The sequence below is a fragment of the Eleginops maclovinus genome, chromosome 5 (genome assembly GCF_036324505.1).
Source record: "Eleginops maclovinus isolate JMC-PN-2008 ecotype Puerto Natales chromosome 5, JC_Emac_rtc_rv5, whole genome shotgun sequence".
Taxonomy (NCBI): domain Eukaryota; kingdom Metazoa; phylum Chordata; class Actinopteri; order Perciformes; family Eleginopidae; genus Eleginops; species Eleginops maclovinus.
In genome coordinates, this window is record NC_086353.1 from 24,495,443 (window position 1) to 24,518,365 (window position 22,923).

General features: G+C 38.2%; 1 protein-coding gene across 13 annotated transcripts; it reads right to left on the minus strand.

The window, feature by feature from the left end:
* Window positions 1-180: 180 nt before the first annotated feature.
* pecam1b (platelet and endothelial cell adhesion molecule 1b) lies at window positions 181-22,354 on the minus strand. 13 transcript variants are annotated; one of them, XR_010165830.1, is made up of 17 exons: window positions 22,191-22,354; window positions 22,064-22,099; window positions 16,270-16,566; window positions 15,618-15,899; window positions 15,258-15,533; window positions 14,145-14,417; window positions 13,467-13,745; window positions 12,317-12,595; window positions 10,561-10,662; window positions 10,410-10,440; window positions 9,280-9,359; window positions 6,477-6,530; window positions 5,593-5,682; window positions 5,017-5,073; window positions 3,978-4,000; window positions 2,984-3,237; window positions 181-432 (listed from the first exon to the last, which is right to left on the minus strand). XR_010165830.1 is itself a non-coding variant. In XM_063883264.1 (17 exons), the coding sequence occupies exons 1-17, from the start codon at window positions 22,231-22,233 to the stop codon at window positions 413-415; spliced, it is 2,286 nt and encodes a 761-aa protein (XP_063739334.1). In that variant the 5' UTR covers window positions 22,234-22,354; the 3' UTR covers window positions 181-412. The 13 variants fall into 13 exon arrangements, 10 of the variants coding, with proteins under 10 accessions (XP_063739334.1, XP_063739333.1, XP_063739335.1 ...); XM_063883264.1 differs by lacking the exon at window positions 2,984-3,237 and adding an exon at window positions 2,143-2,206; XM_063883263.1 differs by lacking the exon at window positions 2,984-3,237.
* Window positions 22,355-22,923: the final 569 nt, after the last annotated feature.

Sequence of the window (22,923 nt, forward strand, 5' to 3'; positions counted from 1 at the left end):
TGAATATGAATCTTAAAAAGTGCTTATAACTATTATTATACAGTGCTAAAAGAAGATTATAGCATTAAACAATAAAAGCATTTTTATATTACATTTTACACATAGAGTGTTTCCATCATTTCTTTGCAGCTGTCCTGTCAGGGCCATCCATCAAACACGAAGAAAAACAACACACCAACAAAAAATGAAATGCCTTTATTGCTACAAAACAATATTTACAGCTAACATAGTGTTGAATTACTCAACAAGTCGGGAACTTAGAATAAAGTGAGAAAAGTAAAAAAAAAAACAAGTGTGTGAAGAAAGTGAGAGTGGGAGTGGAACAGATCACTAATCCACGGGCACCGGCAGCTCCTGGTGGTGGTTGACCTCTGGAGGGAAGTGATGGATCTCAGGTCGTTCACTGTTGAGCTCAGCGTACTCTACTGACCCCTGCTGACACACAAAGCACCGCTTTAACACCGTCACATCTCATTCATTTACTCTTTAGGGGTCTTATTATGAAATCTACCTTAGTCTGAAATCTAATATCAGTTAAAGAGGACTTATTCTTCTCATGTTCAGGTTCATATTAGCTAGTTGTCCCTCTACTGTGACAAATTGACACATTTTCTCATACTGCCTGTGCTGCAGCACCTCTTTTCACCCTCTGTCTGAAACCAGAGCAGTCTGCTCTGATTGACCACCTTTGTAGTGATTTGCCAACCGCTTAGAGATGCCCTTTAGCCTATCATGTACAAAGTATTGGAGTGCTAGCCAATAGAAGCGCAAATGTTACATGGTGATGTCATTATGTTGTGTGGGAGACAAAACTCCCTACTGAGGGATTTTTTGCATTACAAAAAAATGTTTCCTTACTGCATTTAGTAAACTACAGAATTTTACCATTACAGAACTGTCCTATTTTAGACATTTCCCAAACCTAAACCAGGATGACAATGACAATGATGAAAATACATTATGTTTAAAAGACTCCTCTAACAGTATTATTACACTTTGAAGAGTAATATAACTCATAAGTAATAAAACGATGATTAAAAGTTGTAAGTCCTCGCAGCTCAATTAGTCTTTTCCACAAAAGAATGCTAGGTAGTGTCAAGTGAGCGTCGATGAAATTGTGATTTCTCCTAGCTCGACCTGAGCCAACAGGTACATTCTCAATAAAGATAAAGGATGAGAGCTCAATGAAGAATACAATTTATTATCATAGTTAGGATTTCTTAAGATGAGAGAAGATAGGAGGTCTGAGATAAGATTGGACCCAGCCATGATTTTAGGTGTTGCTTACACAAAGATTTTGAAACTCAAGCTAAGCTACCCCATTAAATTATTTTGGGAAGTCCGGTAAAATGTATGCAACACAAATACTCCTGCATAAGTTAAAATCAGATTTCAAACTGTTTTCATCCACCTTCACTCTTTCAGTTCTGTTTTATCTTCTATTTTAAGATGTTTATATTGTATCTTTGTTTATTCTCTACTCTTTTCATTTTTTGAAATAAATACTGTTTTACATGCTGCTAAAAAAAATCCCAATTGTTGAACAATAAAGTATTTCTTATCTTATATATAATAATACAAACTTTACATTTTCTTGTGAACAATAATTTCCAGAGGAGCAGACAAACCATAATAAGACTATTGAGCGCCAAAAACAGGCCATCATTTAACAGGAAACTGAGAATGCACTGGGTAGAGTTAAAAATCAAAGTGTGTAAAGAAGCTGGGAGTGGGAATGGAAGAGATCACTAATCCACACACAAAGCAGTGCCATTAGACACTGGCACGCCTGATTTATGTATTATACTGGGCCTCATTACAAAAAATATCTTAGTCTGAGGAGCAAACAGACCATAATAAGACTACTGACAGCTAAACACTGCATAATCTGCCATCAAGAAGATACTCTGAGGAAAGAATCTACCGTTTGTGGACCATGACATCACATCCTCAGATCATTATTGCACATTCCTCTCTTTAGCTAACACCATGTAAGGACAAACAGTTAGTGCGGCGGTGATTGAAGTATGTTGGGGGACAGTGTTGGCTGAAATGGGCTTGGAGGTAATGTGACGGGGCCACACTGCTGATCTGATGGGGCGATAAGGAAGGAAGCCCCAGCCCAAATGCCTTTGTTCTTGCCTGGAAACTTTGACCGTCGTTTCCCCTTTGGCGCTGAATCATCGGCCTGCTTTGGATCTCTGAGCTGGAGGCGAATGCAGGCCGGGGAAACACAGACTGTTTTAGTCATTTACTACATGAGTAATGCTATTCTATCAAACTCCTTTTTTATCAGTCATTGTGAAAGATAATTGTGAAGTTGTGATGTGTCACCATTTCTATGGGTGACTTAAATCAAAAGAAAAATAAGTAAGGCTGGAAGGCACTTATATATATTTAACATTTCCTTTTAATACTGGATATTGGACATATTAAACATTTCACTTCGGACTATGTAAAGTGCTAATGTTGAATTAGTGAAGGTTTTCCTGTAAAATTGTGTGTGAAAGCTTTTTCTCTCATGAGTTTATAATTTTATGAAAGGCACTGATCCTAATGCACTAGCTGAGTAATATTTTACAACAGAAGCTCTAGACTTTAATGTAGTTTTTTAGCATGCAAATGGGAAGAGTCATGCTGCACAGGCAGTATGAGAAAAATAAAGAGCTTTTTGAACATTAAAGCATGGAGACATGTCCCAGTAGAGACTCTACATACAAATATGAACCTGAAAATGAGCAGAATAGGGCCCAAGTAAAATAACAAAAAATATTAGCATCAAATATATAAGAGTATGTAAAAATAAAAGCACAAATATTGCAGAACAGTTGAGTGCAGTGGGAGCATATGTGAATTACTATATACACTGCCCGGTCAAAAAAAAGGTCACTAGCCTGTGGGGGCAGTGCTATGATCTGGGGTTGCTGCAGTTGGTCTGGTCTAGGTTCAGCAACGTGCCCAAAGAATGAGGTCAGCTGACTACCTGAATATACTGAAGGACAGGTTATTCCATCAATGGATTTTTCTTCCCTGATGGCACGGGCATGTTCCAAGATGACAATGCCAGGATCCATCGGGCTCAAATTGTGAAAGAGTGGTTCAGGGAGCATGAGACATCATTTTCACACATGGATTGGCCCCCACAGAGTCCAGACCTGAACCCTGATTGAGAATCTTTGGGATGTGCTGGAGAAGACTTTGCGCAGTGGTCCGAATCTCCCGTCATCAATACAAGATCTTGGCGAAAAATTAATGCAAGACAGAAATAAATGTTGTGACGTTGCAGAAGCTTGTGGAAACGATGCCACAGCGAATGCGTGCCGTAATCAAAGCTAAAGGCGGTCCAACAAAATATTACAGTGTGTGACCTTTTTTTTGGCCGGGCAGTGTATAACGCCATGTAGTTTAACCCATACTACGCCTAATACATTGTACTTTACTATATTGCTTCTCAAGTACAGTACCTCAAAAGTGTACTAAAGTAGAGTACATGAGTTAATTGTAGGCTATTTAGTTACATTACAACACATTATGACTCAGAAACTACTGCATGTCATCATAACTTATGTTTAGCGCTGTGGATGTTTGGTGTGGTATAATAAGCATTGTAAAATGTAGATGGAGTTTTTATTGTATTCAGGGATACCACTGGAACTTGAAGGGCACCCAAAGACTTTATTTAGCATATAACTAGTAATACCTCATAAATTAAAATGTTGTTATGACAAACTTTAGTTAAGTTTATCAGTATTTAATCAGGATTTTTTTCAACTAAATCATTTTTGATAAGTTTGATAGCATTATAACATACTTCAAAATCCTGTTTTTAGAAATTTCAAATCATATCTGTCAAATCTGTCAAATTTTCCTCTCTAAAATGCTCAAAACTGCATGAACATATATTATGAAACTGTTTCAAGTGAACATAAAAAAAGCATATCACTAAAATGATAACAAAGAATGTGGTGCTTACTTACATAGTCATGATGGTCAGTGGCCCCTGAAGGAAAAGCATCATAGTTTATTACGTGTTGTGAGGCTCAGCACAGAGTCATTCATTAGTCATTTAGCAGATATGATGACGTGGCTAAGCCTGCTGACTCACTGTTCCTCCTCTGTGTTTCAGCCATAGACTGTCCTGCCCCTGACATATGAATCAACATTTTGAACCCCTTCTCTTACTCTGACATATGCCTCTCTCGCCCACTCAGGATTCTTTTGTTATTGTTGAACAGGAAATATTCGGCCTCAGATGGACTGCTTGATAGAGACATCCAGCCAGTGGCTGTTGTTTTAATAACAGGAAGTCTGCCAGCAATACTTAGATATGGTCACGGTTCTCTGGCCAGGGAGAACTGTCCATCCTATATCTGGCTCTTGGGCAAATAATGTCAAGTGCACATTGCTAGTAAGACTAAACAATCATGTATTCCACATGCATTTCGAACATAAATACTTACAGATTTGACTTTTAACGCATAGTTAACCTTGTACATTTAAACTAAACAAAGAACCACCAAAACTACTTGGTTGTGTTTAGCAAAAGATCCCCGAGTTTGTAATATGACTAATTAAGCTGAGTACTGTATGTAGGTTAAAATAAGTAGATGCTGTCTTTTGGTTTCACACGGCACAGTTATGTGTTAGTTTGACTCTACCTTCCACCTGCCTCCCCCTTTAAGGATGTGCTTATGATGAGAAACACATTGTGATAAATCAACATCAAAAACAAAATATGTTTCCCTTGAAATGTAATTGGCAAGTTTCAGGCTGGACTAAACCACAACGGTAAAATCACAAGCTGGAAAAGCAAAAGAGGAAGCTGAAAGAAGCCAAAATGCTCAGCAGAGCTGAAAGGAGAACCAGAGTTGAGGCATAATTCAGGTTTGCATCCTCTTCCACCCAAAACACAGCCATTGAATACCTTGTAAATATAAAAATACCATCAGTGCAGCTGTAAAGCTTTTTTGAGGTCCTATGTCTTGGAATGCCATATTCCATGCCAAAACAACTCACCATGCTGAGAGTTTTGGAGCTCGCTGTACACTGTTTCAGTTCCTTTTTTTGGTGGGACTGTAAAAGAAAACACACATGCTTGAACATCAAAAGACCAAGTTGAGTAGATATCTGTTTCATTTCTCATATGCAGATATCTAAAAGCAGGCCGGATGTGCCCATTCTGTAACTGCCATCTTCAGCCCGCGGGGACTTGGAGCACAGCTCCGTAACGCAGAAGGGGCCGGTATCAGAAAGCAGCCTGGCAATTAGCTCAACCCTTCCTGTTTATAACTTCTGCAAAGCTTCTGGATATCCCAACAGTTATCTTTGCAGTTACAAACACTTGGATATGTATCAATTATGGGTAATTATGCCCCTCCCAGGAAGTGTAGGTTTGTACCAACTGTAAAGGAATGTGGGCAAAGAAGAGCAACATGTTTTCTACAGGGAGGTTTGTAATGAGAGAGGAGAGAATGTGAAGACTGGTTAAAAATAGAGGGACAAAATTCCATCAAAAATAGAGTTTGGAGTGTGAAAAGCCGAAAGATGGGAGATGAACGCTGGCTAGTGGACTCAATAAAGATTTGTTATCACCTCTTGCATGATCCAGGGGACAGGGATGCACCACCTCAGTGTACTCCACATCAGGCTCGTTGGACACCATGCTGCTCTCCTCGTCGTTGCCTGTACCAAAAACAAGCACAAGAGCCTCTGTAAAACCTGCCAAACCCTCCTCAGGACCTCATATTATTTTGATGAGGGTTTTTTTTTAGGGATAACAGCCCATTCTTTACCTTAAAAATACAAGTTTGACCAACTTAAGGTTGAGTTATTAGTCCGTTGAGTAACGTTAGCTTTAATTAGTTAGCTGATTTTGTGACTCATGGCTACTTGTGAATTTTTAACATTTTATTTATCATAAATGGCCAGAAGTGAAAATACTCAGATTATTCACTAAAGTAAAATAAGCAATACTACAGTCTAAAAACAAGTAAAAGTACTACATTCAAAATTGAACTCAAGTAAAAGTAAAAAGTATTAGCATCAAATATCCTTGAAATGTAATCATTACGCAGAATGGCAGTTTAAGCACAATATGTATTTTACATCATTGTATTATAATTATTGAAGCATTATTCACTTCAATAATGTACAAAATGTTTATAATCTTAATGTGCAAAGGAGCGAGTAACTAAATCTGTCAAATAAATGTTGTAGAGTAAAAAGTAAAACATATGCTGGAAAAAGTAATAGACTAAGAGTATAAAGTAGGATAACTTGAAAATACTCCACTAAAGTACAAGTACCTCCATTTTTACTTGGGTAAATGTTCTTGGTTACATTCAACCACTGTAAATGGCAATTGTTGCCATAATGTCTGACACTTTGCAAAAGACCACACAAAAAGTGAAATCAGTCTGTGCTCTATTCTGAAAATGTCTTGTGAGACCATCGATATATAGAACTGTCCAGCTCACCTTCTTCAGGAGGTCGCTCGCTCCACACACTGACTGCTGCACCCTTAACTCTCACTGTGAAACACAGAAAGATAAATATCAGATTACAACCAAGACTTATTTTATGTTATAAAAATTTACCCTGTAACAATCAAACTTTTAAAAGTAATTAGGGATACAATGACACTTTGTGGAGCCACATGTCGGCTATAGATATCACCTCACATCTAGGTGATGTGTGGTTGAGTAAAGTTATTGGGGAATACACATATTTGCTTTTTCTTGCTGCGAGTTGGTAGAATGATACCACTCAGCGATCTGCTAAATTTGAAGAAACTGCTAGTAACAGTTAGCTTAGTTTATCATAATATATTTTAGCAGAAAGAACAGCATCTCTGTCCAAAGGATTTAAAGAAATCTATTCGCTTAACCTTGCTTTTTCATTTGTTTTGTCTTGTTCATTTTTATTTTATACAGAGCCAGGCCAGTAGTTGCTAGCATTTTTGCTAAACCTAGCTTAACTAATATAAACTTAAACCAGCAAAGCTAAATTAGGCTGAGCCGAGCTAAAGGTCTGTTGCTTGATGAGTCAGACATGGGAGTGCTAACAGCATTCTCATCTAACTATTGGTGAGTTAATAAGCATATTTTGCTAAAATGTGAATTTTTCTGTGACCATAGATGCTGTTCTCTAAGTATTACTTGAGAGATGAAAAATACTTCTTGTGGCAAAACTCTATAATGTAGCCTTCAGTGCAGACTTAAATGCTCTTAAAATAAAATTAACAAAGGAGGCGATTTCAAGTCTTCCTCTGGTACTTACAAAGTCTCCCCCTGCACATATAGTGAACAATAGGCTGTTAATCCAGCAGCGGCTGCACAATAAATTTGGACTAAAACAATTTCCCAGTTGGTGATGTAATCTGTCACATAACTCAAGCAAGGTTTATTCATTCATTTCCTTCACCCACTGCATGCATTCAAACTTGCCTCACCCTCCCCAACGCAACTAGTTTTATCAACAGCGACCCATCCCCCCACCCCCTCTAATAATCTTTGCCAACGTTTTTTGCAGACTCTATTGTTTCAACTTTTCAAGGAAGTCTCTGTTTTGAATTCTTTTTTAGGATATGAATCCACTTCGTGCTATGTTGGTATTCTTGTCTTGGACCTGTATTTTTGATTCTCGCATCACCCGGCACATACTGAAATAAAAGATTAATGCAGGCAACACTAACTATAGTACACATCTTGTTATTGGGCTGCATTTTGTGCAGTAAACAAAATTACAGGTTCTGATACAGTAGCTGGAGCAAAATGAAATGTACTGACACACTTCTAAATAACACCACCATCTTTATTCTACAACTGTCTCTTCCAACCATGCAGTCAAGAGTTCAACCAAATATATACACACATTTCCTGCAATGGTGATAAAATGTATATACAACTCAGTCAGTGACAAAGATTTAAACATGCAGAATAGACACACAGAGCAGTTGCAACAATAAAGGACATGACATCACAAGGACATGATGAGGGAAGATACAAAGAACAAAGACAGTGACGTTAAATGTAAAACCAAAGGCCACCTAGATTGCAGGAGGAGGGGAGAGGGAGCAGCAGTTCCTGATTTATATTGATTCAAACACGCCCCTCCTTTTTACTGAGAAAACACCTCAGTGAAGTGAGTCTCCAAATGACAAACAGGACTAGGGTCTGTTGTGTTCTTTTCCTTTTTGCTCTCAAAGTCCTTTCTTTGAACTTCTGTTTCTTTGAAAGTAAATAAAAATGTCCAGCCCATTGTTGGGCATCTCTAGACTGTGGCTGGGATACTGTAGCTGCTCCTGTTGCTGATGTCAACGGGAAGCGACGCCACGCTATCTCGCGCCCCATTGGTCACTCTCCCCTCCGTGCCATCATAGAGTGGCGCTGCGTCTGGAAGAGGATGATAATGTGCACTCTAAGCAGTTGGTAACAATTGATAATCAATGTCATAACTACATAACTACTAGTCGACACGTACATGGGTGTTTTTTAAATGTAGACTTTCATCAATCACACAGAACCGACCAAACTTTTAGATCAATGAAAACAGAGATTTTACAAGACTGTTTTCAGAGTGACATGTGATGGGAACCAGACTTTTAAAGGTGCTTACGGCATTGTTAGATTTGTGAGGCACAAAAAGAGGTGAAGTTTTGAACTACGTAACTTTTGCATGTTACTTTGAGCAACAAAGGTGTAAAATTCAGAGGTCACTGCTACGCTTACGTTACTGGTAGCCAGTGTGTGTTTTCATCCTAATGGAGATTTTCTTTAAACAGTGCTTGTTTGAAAATGCGTTGAGAAATAACTAAGAAAGACGCTGTTTAAAATACCTGTGTAGGTGTGGACTAGCCTTAAGCAGCTTGTTCCTGCATGAACACAGCTCGTACCTCAGATAGTTTACTTCTTACAACAACTGTATTCTAACAACATCGTACTTTTCCGGCCTCTGAAAATACACAGACATAAACACAATGTACATGCAGTAAAAGTCGGAGACAGACGGAGACAATATGCTGAAACATATACGTTTTGTGCATGCTTATAAACTTTCACAGGATATCTACAACATAGACAGTTACACAAACAGAGTTAACCGGGTCACTGCAACATGGCCCTGCATGCGTTTTGGAACAATGATCATGGGATGAGAATGGGTTGCTGAGGCTATAACAGGAAACATGCTATGACTTTTGAGAAGAATGACTCATGGTCGTTAAGATGATGAGTAATGAGGACAGTCAGTGGTACACAGGAGAATATTAAAACCAACTACCTGTGGCTGCGTTATAAACTTCTGTTTCGTGGGTTAGACTCATTGTTAAAGAGTCATCTGATTTAGGGCTCGAAGGCTTTCTGAGAGATGATGAAAATAAAGTCAACTTTGGCAGCAGTGATTTCAAGGAAAAAAACGACTGAAACCACAATGATCCTAAGAATATGCAAGTTGCAAAAACTATATGCAACAAATTATGATACAAGCTTATAATGCACTCCAAAACTATATCAGTGGTCTTTTAGTTTTGAGTTTTTATTCCTTTTTTTGTCTTCCTTTACTTTCTTCGCACATTATATTCATATCATCTATATTTTATATTCTATCACAATGCTACACACTATGTGTTAAAGGATAGTTATAGGTTCAATATCAATTCTATAAATATCTGTAAAACCGAGAAACGCATTTATGGATTGTTATTTTCCCTGGTGGGGGAACAATAAGGTTTTTTTATCTCATCTTTAATTCTGCCACCAACTTATATATTCCATAACTCTATGAGTATATACTGTATATTCATTGTACAGTAATTATATATATATATATATATATATATATATATATATATATATATATATATATATATATATATATATATATATATATATATATATATATATATATATATATATATATATATATTATATATATATATATATATATATATATATATATAATATATAATATATTATTGATTTTTTTAAAGTTGAATTTAGTTTCTTCCCAACCTTTATTTTTAAAATACTTGGTCACTGTAACACTGCAGTATTCCTTAGGGGTTTAAAAGTTACATTTATTATATAAATTAAATATTGCTGAGTTAGTGGAGTAGTTTTATACTTTTGAGGAGAGAGGGCTCTGACCCATCACAGCAATATCTGCCATCCTGCACCTATAAACCTTTTTAATACACACGTACAGGAGTAAATAATTCTGTGGTTTTGCAGAGGGTATTGTATTATTTACGGGGTCTACAGAACAAACCTGCAAAACAACCAGTTTGGTTCTTGAAAGGATTCCTATAACAATAGACCTCCATCTATTGAGCTAATACAACTGGATACACTGTCACTAACTTCCACAGTATCTGTCACATTCAGAGGAAGCAAGTAGTTGAGCCAACTCACACTGACAATTCAGCAGCTGCTTCTCTTTTACCTACAATAAGAAAGGAGATGTGAGAAGAGGAGCAAGAGGAAGTAGTTGAGGGAAGTTTGGTTTTCATACAGAGTTAGATATACGAGGCCTGAGTTGCTGGAGGACTGTAGGTCTCTCTACCTCTCTTGGATTTGAAGCACAGCACAACCACCACCCCCAACACAGACAACGCCAGCAGACAGAAGCCCCCGATCAGCACTTTCTTCCACATAGCCAGGCGCACTATAAGAGAGAGAGAGACAGAGACAGAACCTCACAAAAAGACATGGGTGGAAAAAGAGAATAGAATACAAAGAGACAGGACGATCCTAAGATCCAAAGTTGTCATTGAAGAAGTGTGAATGACGCGCTTAAATACAAGTTGGTTTCTTATTTCCACACTGAGACCACTGATTCAAACCACAATTACAGATTGGAAATATCTTCACTCTCTTCGTAAAATTTCGGTCTTCTGTAACAATGAAGGACAAAGTGATAATTTGATTGTGTTTGATCATACAATCCGAAATGATACGATACGATTAGAAACTATACGATATTGGCTGTGTTGATATTACTGTATGGTGTGATACAAAACAATAAGATATGATACAGTGCTTTACAATGCTTTACGTTGCATTACTTTACGTCAAAATAGATACAATACATATGGTACAAGATGACGCGTTACGATAATATACATCACATTGCGTTGTGTTGCCTTACGTTAGGTTACGATACCTTATTACGCAGGTTAGTTAAATACTTGATTCAGATTGGTCAATTCCAAACATGTGACACGTTGTTAATCCAGTAGAACAGACCGCTGTCAAGGACTGTAATGACCGTTGCTAAGGAGGATCAAGAAAGAGAAAGGGAAAGAGGTTAAAAGACGGAGCGCTGGACGTCAGATAAATCACCAGAAGAAGACAGACAGGAAGTAAACACCAACAGGAACACGGTCTGGGGTCTGCAGTGTTTAAGGACAGTGGATCAGAAACTCTAAAGAGACTTGAACAGTTACAGAAAAAACCTTGATCAGTGCTGCCGTAAAGTTGTTGTTGTCACAGTTCAGCCGTTGGTGCGCCGTGGAACCAAGGTTTTTTTTCTTAGCGGAAGAAATATGATCATTTTTAAGTCAATAAAATAATTTCAATTAATATTTGGAGTCGAGTCATTAGTTTGTTCAGTATCTGCCTGTGTAATAAGTCGTATAATGTGCAACGAGGCGGTCATAATGGGGAAAAGAACACCCAACAGGCTGATCAGGGAGCCTGACGTGAAGCGGAGGGATCCTGATCATACGATAAAAGTTTATTGTCACATCAAGTCTGACTTGATGTTGCAGCGCCACTTGCAACATCAACAAGGATAACTTTTGAACACAAGATACAATTAAACAGACATTAAAATAATATCATGATCACTCAAGACAACATGTTCAAGACCCTCTAACCTACATTTGACCTGGGATTTAACTTTGACTGACTGAATGGTGAACAAAAGAGTGCTTCAGTCTAACCTTAATAAATCATTAATATTATCTGCTCTTGGGCTACTATGTGAGATGTCATATGACTTAAAAACACTGAAGACTGCCTAAGACTGGACAAATGAGACAACATGTTTTTCTGTTGTTTTACTACGCTTCCATTCCTCAAGACATTTGTCAATTTTCTTGTCCACCATGGAGTGAAGAATTCAAGGTTATGCAGGCTGAGGAATTGATAGAATGATTGTGACTGTAGATGAAGTGTTCATTTAACTAGATATCTTTTTATTAAGTATCTCTCTAAAGAAACATCTTTGTACGCCCCAGAGGTCAGGGCCAGTCAGAGAAGTACAGGTCTCGACCAGTAGCAGTCCCTTACTGAGTGTAAAGATTGATTGGTCTTACCCTCGATGGTGACCAGGTCACTATAGACGACTTGGTTGGCGTGGTTGTCAGCCGAGCAGTAATACATGCCGCTGTGCTCTTTGGACAATGCAGAGACCTGGTAGTTCGTGTTGTTGCTGTTGTAGGTGGTGGTGTGCAGCGGATGTTCATTGCCAAAACGATACCACTTAAACGTGACAGGCGGAGTTCCATTTACTCCACATATGAGGTAGATATTATCTCCCTCAGAGATTTCTGCTAGGGGGGGGAGGACGGTCAGAATCGCGTTTGTGAGCGGCACTGGAAAAGGGGGAGGACAGAGGGGAGTTAAGCCAACACTGTCTATGAGGTTTTATTGAGTCATTAAGACATTACTAAAACTGAATCACACTCAAAACCATTCTTGTGTTGGTATAAGAGTTATGAAGCTACCGCAAGCAACCGGTTAGCTTAGTTTAGCCACCTGTAAAACATCAACATTTTTTGTGTAGACTTCTGTTTCTGTTTAGATTAAACAAACTAGACATGATGTGTTACTATGTTAATCGTTAGAGGTGATGCTAGGTTGCTAACAAACCTAATTGGTTGCTTGGGATAACTGAATTTACCAAACACAAATGAGAGTGGTATAAGTCCATCTACTGTGTCTCTCACTCGGAAAGTGACGAATATGTTACCCAAAATGTCAAACTATTTCCTCAAACAAAAGGGAAATTATCATAACAATTTTAAGTTTAATCTTTACCTGGGAAGCAACAGCTTTAGTAATTATTCTATGGCAGATAGGCGAACTAGATCTAGCTAAGATGATGTGACACAGTAGAATGAACCAGAGCAACTAAAGAGACATAGAGGGGAGAAACAAAAAGAGTTTTAAAAGTGCTTAGAAAATGAAAACGTGAGCATGCACAATTCATGACAATTGGACAAACTCCAGCTGCTCTCTAATGTAACATGATGTAAAGGCTTCACAACAAGGCAACAGTACTAAATGGATCTTGAGGTCAGATTAATTTGTCCATCGTTTAACTGTATATTGCTGATATGGCAAATCTATTAACATGCGGCAAATACAGTATATTGATTGATCTGGATCAAGCAATGTTGATAAAGCAAATGAATAATAAACTACACATGTAAAAATGGAGGTATCAGTATTTTGAATATTTACCTATGACTGTGGCGTTGAGTCTTTTGCTTCGAGGGGCTTCCTTCCTACTATTCCTAGCTTCACACATGTACTTGCTTATTTCATCAGGCTTGCTGATGTTGACTGTGAAGATAGCTCTTTGAAAGAGCTCTTTGACGATGGTTGTGTTCAGTTGGTCGTGCCCCGACAGCAGGGTGTAGCTTATCGGCAGGCTGCCGTTGTCTGACTGACAGAGGATCTTTAAGGGCTTTCCAATAACTGCCCTGTCGACCACCGAGATCTTTGGAGTTGAGACAGGAACTGAAAAGAACAAACAAAATTAACACACAGGCCCAATGCCAACGTCGCCTCTAAAAACTAAACCCTGAATTTGCAGGGGCTTGAGTGTAAAAGACTTCAAGGGCTCAAAATAGTAAAAATAGGAATAGGGCACAAATGGCTTTTTCCTAGTATGGCGGAGTCGTGACCTGCCAATGATTGGCTAGCACTTTTGGTTGGATAGGCTTTGTAGGTTGGATTTGTTGGGTTTAAGCATAATCAATAAGATTGGTTAGGGTTTGGGATTGGATTGGATTATCATGTTAAGCCAATCAAAGTTAGAGAAGGTTGTTAAGATGTTAAGAAGTTAACATAGTGAAGTGTGTGTTTCAATTGGCTGTGTTGAATTAAGCATCGGAAAGACGCATCACATAAGGTTACCTTTAGGACGTACAGTCAGGGGTTCACTGCGTTTCACTATCTCCTTGGCTTGAGCTACACAGGTATAGTTGAAATCATACAGCAAGGCCTGGCCCAAAAATATTCCGTTGCCTTCGGGGGTCATTAGGCTTCCTGGTGGATCAAGAGTGTATGTCAACTCGTCCCTGCCGAGTCTTTCAGAGGCAGAGCTCTCACTTTTGCAGGTTAGTCTCATGTATTCCTTTTGAAATACTTCAGCAGGAGACATTGTGAGAGTGGGCACTGAAAACAGCTCTGTGGATAGATACAGAACACAAGTCACAAGTCATCATCTGCTTCCATATCACTTAGTGGAAATGCTTATATCCAACAAAATGTTGATAAAGATTGTCCGACTAATTAAACCAAAAAATAATAATAAAACGGTTAACTAGATAAAATAAATGAATAGTTTAGCACTGACTATTGACTTGACTGCTAATATTTAACAACATTTAGTCAGTTTTCAGACTCCACAGGTGTAGCATTCATTTGAATATAGTAATGGCGTATTCCACTTGAGCTGGTAAGTTGCCTCTTAATGTGTGCATATATATATATATATATATATATATGTGTCTATGTTGATTATGTATATATATATATATATTATTGGGTGTACAGATGTGTGTGTGTGTGTGTGTGTGTGTGTGTGTGTGTGTGTGTGTGTGTGTGTGTGTGTGTGTGTGTGTGTGTGTGTGTGTGTGTGTGTGTGTGTGTGTGTGTGTGTGTGTGTGTGTGTGTGTGTATACATATATATCCAAAATGTTCACTCTTACTCAATCAAATTTCTGGATGACATCAACCAGTGAAAGCTGAAGTAAGGTTTATTTACAATGTTGTCTGAAACACTTTCTGTACCTTGTATTAAATCAGTCATATACAAAATACGGCCCAGCCTTTAAATATAAATGCAGCGTAATGCATTATTAACTGGGATTGCTAAAAATGGCTAGCAAAGCTAAACATTTTACAGAACTTAGTATAAATGCTAATCATTGATGCTTTAAGATGAAAAACACATCAGTAGCTAGTACAAATAGTATTTATATGCAGGCTACACTTTGCAACAGGTCTTTTTTCCTGTCCACTCACCAGTCACTGACACCACCGTTGTGTCTAATTTGATTACTATTCCCTTCTTTAATCTGCACTCAAACTCCCCAGGGTCCTTTGCCAGAGCAACCATGCTGTGGTTTAATGCAGAGTATCCGCTGCTGAGAAGCTGGCTCCCCTGCATCAGGTAGAGGCTGATACTCTCCGAGCTGGTGCGCGAATCATTTATTTTGACCTTGCAAAAGATGTTGAGTTTGTCTCCTTCATAGATCCTGGACTTGGGGAAAATCTCCAAAACTGCTGCGATGGGAAGCTCTAAGGAGACAAAACCAATGAAGATAAAGCTCCGAGATGCCTCAATTGTTTTGAAAAGAACCGAAATGTAAAGATGCTTCTCACCTCTGACTGAAACAGTAAAAGAGTCACTTTCGTTGGACTTGAAGGAGTCTGGTGTTACGAGGACAGTATAGCCACAGTGAATTTTGTGGATGCCAGTACTGCTGAAGTGAAGCTGGACCTCTGCCTGGTTGGAATTGACCTGCATGTCCTTGATCTCTTTGGAGTCTATGAAGAAGTAAAAAAAAAAGGACCCTGTCTCGCCGGGCGCTGTGCACTTGGCTGTTATCTCCTCCCCTTCACTGACCACACCCTTGTTAATGTGGAGAACTGGTTTTGACAGGCCTGGAAACCCAAAAAGTGAGAAAATGTGGAGTTTTAATCCAACAGTGGTTTAAAAAAGTAAACAAAATGAAACCTTCGTCTACCAATGTTCATAAACACTAAGACTTTATTTTAAAATAACAGTTGGAACTTCCATGCATGTGATTTAGATTCATGCCTGTTCCACTTACAATATATGGCTAAAGAAAATGCTAATCATACTAATCTCAGTTGTTTTTAGGAGAATGCTGCCAACAAGCGTGTCATTTAACCACATTTAAATTCTAACACCTTTTCATATTCAAACTACTCACAGTTGTCTTCTCTTAAATGAACACCATCAAATTCACCTAAACTTAACAAATAACTGTAACCACATTATCAAACCGACCTGTTACTGTGAGTTTCTTGGCTTCACTCGTCATGTTTTCCCCCTCAATGCTGATCATGCACTTGTATTTGCCGGAGTTGGAGACTCGGGCCTCGGACAGAGGGTAAAGGAGATCCTCCGAGGTGCTGGTGGTCTTGGAGTAGATGGTGTTGCCATTCTTGTATATGGTGTACTCTCGACTCAGTGCCTCAGGCCCAGCGCTGCTGACGAAGGTCTGGCATTTCAGAGTCACATTGGTGTCCCGAGTCACATCAGGAGCAGGCTCGATGGAAAGATGGATGGCTGTTATCGTGAATACTAGGGAGCATATTCAAACAAATGTTTTAAACTTAATGTAGTGGATTATCTACCACACTGAAAGAGGGGCTGTTGACTTCTGAGGTTGAATTTACCTTATATTTGAACTTCTTCAATTGACACCTTATTAAAATGTTGATCCATTATGAGTTCTCTCTTTGCTTTATACTTGGTTTTAAAGTTTGACATGTGACATCAATAATCAATACTGGTTACAGCTATATATCAATGATTTAAGTGTGATCATTATGATTAAGGAAAGATGGTCTTCAAAACATATCTTGATTCCTTTTTTTTTTATCATAAGCAAAATTTAAATATAAGTATGGATCTCTGCCAATATTTATCATGTTCAGATACATTACCATTACCTGTGAATATCAGCAGGTTATCTGCTTTCCCTGAAGAGTACAGGTTTGTCACATCTGCCAAAGAGGTTATGTTTTCTCAAGTCAATCTTAAACACATTATTACATGCAGATTCCTCAGAAGCGGATTTAATTCATTCATTTGAATCACTTCCGCATTTACTTCAAATCATCCCTCCAGAATGGTCATTGCATGACATATTTGAAAATGCAGGTGCCTGACAATTGAATGTCCGCCTTGCACTCAGGAAGCTGCTGTGTCACCATTCAATTTGATCATAGTGGCAATGGCATACCATAATTATGAAAGTAGCATAAGGAACAATGCACCTGTTGTTAGTCTTCTGAAGATTAAAAGAACAACAATGGGACATTATATATATTAGTAAATAAGAAAGAGCATCTTCTAAGCAGCTGGAGCTGATGACATATGAAATGTCTGCAAACCCTTTATACACCCCTGCCACGGAAAGGCTGTCTTGCTTATACATTCAAAGGAATTGTTTGGATTCTTATGAAGAGGGTTTACATAAGGTACATATCCATCAGTGTAGACGGCGGTCCGCAATCCTACAATTTGGAGAAACATATAGGTAGCAGCAGGGAGCTAGGCAATTACTACTGCCAAAGGGGGGGCAGCAACAGGACCGGTTCAAGCCACACAAGAAATATCAGAAAAGGCGTACCCTATATTTAGAATATTTTCACCTGACTCCTTTTGACCAAACAGTATTTTATATGGAAGAACACAGAATTTCCAAACTAATTTCACCCTGTTGGAGAGAGCTGCATGTAAAGAAGCATTCACTTAAACTGAATAGATTTTCTACTTTTCTTTTAGGTCACTGTTATTTATTTTTCTGTTGCCCCCACTCACAGCCATCCAATGCTTAGCTTCCCTGCCAAAACTCTGTCTGCTCTTCCAAACTGGCAGAGGTGGAAGAAGTATTCAGATCTTGTACTTGAGTAAAAGTAGAAGTACTCCGATCTTGTACTTTAGGTAAAAGTAGAAGTACTCAGATCTTGTTCTTGAGTAAAGTAGAAGTACCAGAGTGTAGGAGTACTCTGTCACAGTAAAAGTCCTGCATTCTAAATGTTCCTCCAGTGAAAGTAGAAAGTATTCTCATCTAAATGTACTTAAAGTAGCGACAGTAAAAGTAGTCATTGTTTGATTGGTCCATTTGAGAATAATATCTCTGATATGTTTTATAATGATTGATCATTAAAGTGTTCTCAGAGCTGGTAAAGGTGCAGCTAGTTTGAATGGCTTTGTATACTGCAGGGTAGCTGCTGAATTTACTGCAGGTGAACTACAGTCTGATTTAAGGGCTGATTATATTTACCATCATTAATCCAGATCTGTAAAGTAACTGAAGGTACAAAATAAATGTGGTGAAGTAAAAGTATACAGTTAACCTCTGAATTGTAGTGGAGTAGAAATACAGAGTAGGAACAAATGGAAATATTCAAGCAAAGTTCAAGTCCCCAAATTATACTAAAGTTCAGTACTTGAATAAATGTACTTACTACAATACTATACTATACTATACTATACTATACTATACTATACTATACTATACTATACTATACTATAATGCTGACTGTGGAAAAGAAGTTCATACACTTGAAAGAAACTAAAACAACTTTCCCTTTCAATTTATTGTGTCCAGCCTATAAGTAGCTTATTTTTGTAACAACATTTTGTAAATCTCTTCACAGTTAGCAATGATGCTTTACTTTTTAATTGTAAGCCTGGTGGTCTGTAGGCTGATGGCAACAGCCCGACTGCGTCATTGACCTGGCAGCATGTGAGCGCTTTCATAGCCACTGAACTGATCCCAAAGGCATGCATCAGTTTAAATGAGCATGTGGTTCCCAGGGACATGCAGGTAAAAAAATGAGGAAATTATCCATTTGTTGTCTGGTTCATGAATTCAGAAGCCACTGTGAATGAATGAAGACAAGAGCCACACTTTGTCTTTCAGGAACACTCAAAAGTAACTTTTAATAGGGACAACAGCTCAGTGTTGCGAGAGTAACCTCAGACACAGAGCATCTGCGCTTGAGCAGTGGTGTAAAATAACTAAGTAGAAAAGTACTGTACTTAATTACAATATGGCTATGATTGTATTTTACCAGAATATTTGATGCTACTTTGTACTTGTACTCTGCTACAATTTAGAGGTAAATATTGTACTTTTACTCCAATAAATGTATTTATACCTTTAGTTACTTTACAGATCTGGATTAATGATGGTAAATATAATCAGCCCTTAAATCAGACTGTAGTTCACCTGGAGTAAATCCAGCAGCTACCCTGCAGTATACAGAGCCATTCAAACTAGCTGCACCTTTACCAGCTCTGAGAACACTTTAATGATCAATCATTATAAAACATATCAGAGATATTATTCTGAAATGGACCAATCAAACAATGACTATTTTTACTTTTTGATGAGAGTACTTTCTACTCTTACTTGAGGAACATTTTGAATGCAGGACTTTTACTGTAACAGAGTATTCCTACACTCTGGTACTTCTACTTTTACTTCAGTACAAGATCTGAGTCCTTCTCCGTCCTCTGTGTTTGAGTATTAGAAACAACAGGCGGCTGTGAATCAGGCAGTAAACAAACCTGCAAAACAAATAGAAGAAAAAAAGGGCAGGAAAGCACAAACAGGGCCCCCGGGGGACCTATCACCACTTCAGAGCCTCTGGCCCTCGCCCAGCATCGTTCAGCAGGAGCTGGCAGCGCTGATGATGAGGACCATCAGAGCGGCGGGCCAGAGGACAGGCTGTGTGAGTGATGGCAGATACACGCTGGGGCTAGACAGTACATTTGCTCAGGTACTGTACTTAAGTCAAAAATGCAGGTACTTGTACTTTACTTGAGTATTGTTACATTATGCTACTTTATACTTTTACTTCACTACATTTTGTTGCGCAATGTTACTGCTACTACATTTATTTTACATATTTATTTTCTTTGCAGATTAGGCATATTAATAGGAAATATAAATCGACACACATTATTAAATATTATTATAGGTTACGCTACTCAGAAGTGTATAGAATTAACAGTCCGTGTTTTTGAATTGGGTTTTTTTATTTTCTTGTGTTTTCTATTGTTTTTACATCATGTATGAGAGTTGTTCAGTCCGTGGCTTTAAGTATGGTTTTATTGTCTCGTGTTTTACATTTGTTTTTTGTCCTGTCTGTTTTTTTTTTGTCCAACTCTGTTGTTTTTAAATGTGCTATATAAATAAAGTTAGATTGGTTGGATTTGAATAAAATTGATAAAATGAAAGAAAATGATTTGGTGCTTATAATGGGCATTGCCAATAACTTTGTACTTCAACTTGAGTAGAAATTCTATTTGGATTGCAGGACATTTTCTTGTAACAGACTATTCTTCAGGTATATGTACTTTTATTTAAGTAAAAGATCTGAGTACTTCCACCTCTGGTTATAATACTCTATTATTTCAATATCATGCTAATTTAAATCCCTTCCATTTCAGAGCGACTGGAGCCACTGGACTTAAAGCTATAATTACTTTTCAAATTAAGATGTCACATTAAGGCCACTTGATCACTTATAAAGTAAAACACATTATTAAATATTAAACCAGTTGTTCCCCTACAAGAGAAGCCAAACAGCAATTTCCCCCGATAGGTTCATTTACTGTTTAAGAATCGGAAATCTCTAAATCTAAGATGAGGGAGTACTGGACCAAACTGCTGAACTTTATATGACGTAGTTAGGGAGCTCCACGACACAGCTACAACAACAAAATGAGTTTAAATTATACAATAATGGTATACATCATAATATATCAGTCAGTGGGATACTTCAGTAGTAATACTTCTAATCCTTCAGTACTTTTACTAAAGTACTAATTAAAATGCCTTTATTTTCAGTGGTGGGTAGAGTACACACATCTTTTAAGAAAAGTAAAGGAATGATTAATTATTAATCAATAATTCTTCCCAGATTCTTAATCATTCTCATCTTCCAAAAATACATTTTCCAACTTTCCTCTTTCTATTAAACAACATAGACATTGATACTGATGGACAGTTATCGTTCACTCAAACTTCCTCTGTTGGAAAACGACACATTAAAAGGCTACCATAGACCTGGCCTACAAATCCTATTCATGTAACATGCATCATTTACATTTTATTTATAACTTCAAGTTATGATTCCGGAAGTCTCTGAGAATAAAGAAATACTAACATCGTTGAAAGTGTTTATTTGTGCAAGTTTAGTGTTAATAAATTGGACATTTGGTTTTAGGTTTTGCTCTGTGTGTTTAAATTATTGCAATCAGTTGATTCACATTTTTTGTATTATAATAAACTCGCTAATCTTATACAGCTTGTATTTTTCATTTATGCCTTCATTTGCCACACAGTCTTTATTATCACAAAGCGTGATGGACACTGACATTAGCATCTCTACACTGAATCCATAATTACTTTTGTTTTGTTTATAATCTAGAAACAAAATCGAAAGATTTACATCCCTAGTGGAAACTCTACAGAAGAAAAAAAATATATAATTCCTGCATTCAAAATTTCACCAAGTAAGTAGCCTACACAACTCTTAGCATCTTAGCATACACCTAAACTACAAACATACTCAGCACAGAGTATAATATTTGCCTCTTAATTGTAGTGAAAATCTGAAAATGGAAATACTTATGTATTAACATTGGTGTATTGGTACTTAACTTATCATCTCAGCACATCTTCAACTGAAATAAAATATATTATTTTCCATATATTTTTCAAGAAAAAAAACAAACAAACCTTTGAAATAATGAACCAAAATACGGGTCATTATTTAAACCTTGAGCCCGGCTCAGACAATGCCTCCATCTCGTCCACTTCTTCAACCCACCCGGCTCAGTCATGCCTTCCATCAACAACCGACTCCAGAGGACGGGGGGCGTGTGACACAGTAAGCCAACATTTTCCGAACACTCTTTCCACTGACCATGTGTCTCAACCAGATGTGTTTTAATGTTGCCAACAACTGATTAAAAAGTTCCAATTCAAGTTCCAATAAGTCTGACAATAAATAACACTGGGCATAAAGTGTGTTTTATCTAAGATCATACTCACATAGCTGTGCGTTCACCACTCTCTCTGAATGGAAGTCTTGGAGATAAGAAAGCAAAGCACCAGTTTAGAAACAAATCTTTCGTCACCTCCACAAAAAGAAGTCCAAAGAAGATAGAAGTAATCTTACAGCTGTACAGGAGCATGGAGGTGAGCAGAAGTAGAAGGCCCATCCTGTCTGAGGAACAATGCTGGCTGTCCCGCTGGTTACCACACTTGTGACTATGCTGGCCGTGTGTAGGGGGCAGATCTGATTCTGATGGGAGGGAGGGGACATTAAGGTGGTGCTCTACCTCAGCCAGTCAGTGGTCAGCCTGCGCTGGCGGTTATCAACCCCAGCAGCCGTCGGCTTGGCTTAATTTGCCAGGAAGTGAGTGTTGTTTCCTCAGGATGTCCATGCCTCCCAGCTCTTGTGCCGTTGTGGAATGTTCTGCAGGTCTCCTTCATGTATGTGTGTTTGTGTGCGTGTGAAATGGTAGTCACAATAATGCCAGATTTCAGTAGTCAGGCCTTTGACCTCTGACTATGCTGGCACAGCTGTGCAGGTAGAGAGGTGAACAAGACAGGGATAACCAATATTGTGTAGCAAAAACCATTTCCTGCAGGGAAGAATGGATGAGCTCAGCTACTATGGAGTGTTTTCACAGACATAAATCTCAGCCTCATGGAAAGTGGACTGCTACTTGGAGAGGTCCCAGTTCACCTCCTAGGTCCTAATGTGGTGCCCTTGAGCAAGGAGCGGACACCTCCAATCCCCCCTCCCCATTGCTCCCCGGGCGCTGCACAATAGCTGCCCACTGCTCCTAGTACTAGGATAGGTTAAATGCAGAGGACCAATTTCTCTGTGTGTGCTCTGCTGTGTG

What these genes read in the sequence shown, in the direction of transcription:
- pecam1b (XM_063883263.1), bottom strand. Translation starts at nt 22,233, where the DNA reads ATGGGCCTTCTACTTCTGCTCACCTCCATGCTCCTGTACAGCT. An exon ending in TTTTACTGTTTCAGTCAGAG is followed by an intron (nt 15,534 to 15,617) that starts GTGAGAAGCATC and finishes TTGTCTCCTTAG; the next exon opens with AGCTTCCCATCGCAGCAGTT. An exon ending in TCCCCTGGATCATGCAAGAG is followed by an intron (nt 5,074 to 5,592) that starts GTGATAACAAAT and finishes TTTCTTTTACAG; the next exon opens with TCCCACCAAAAAAAGGAACT.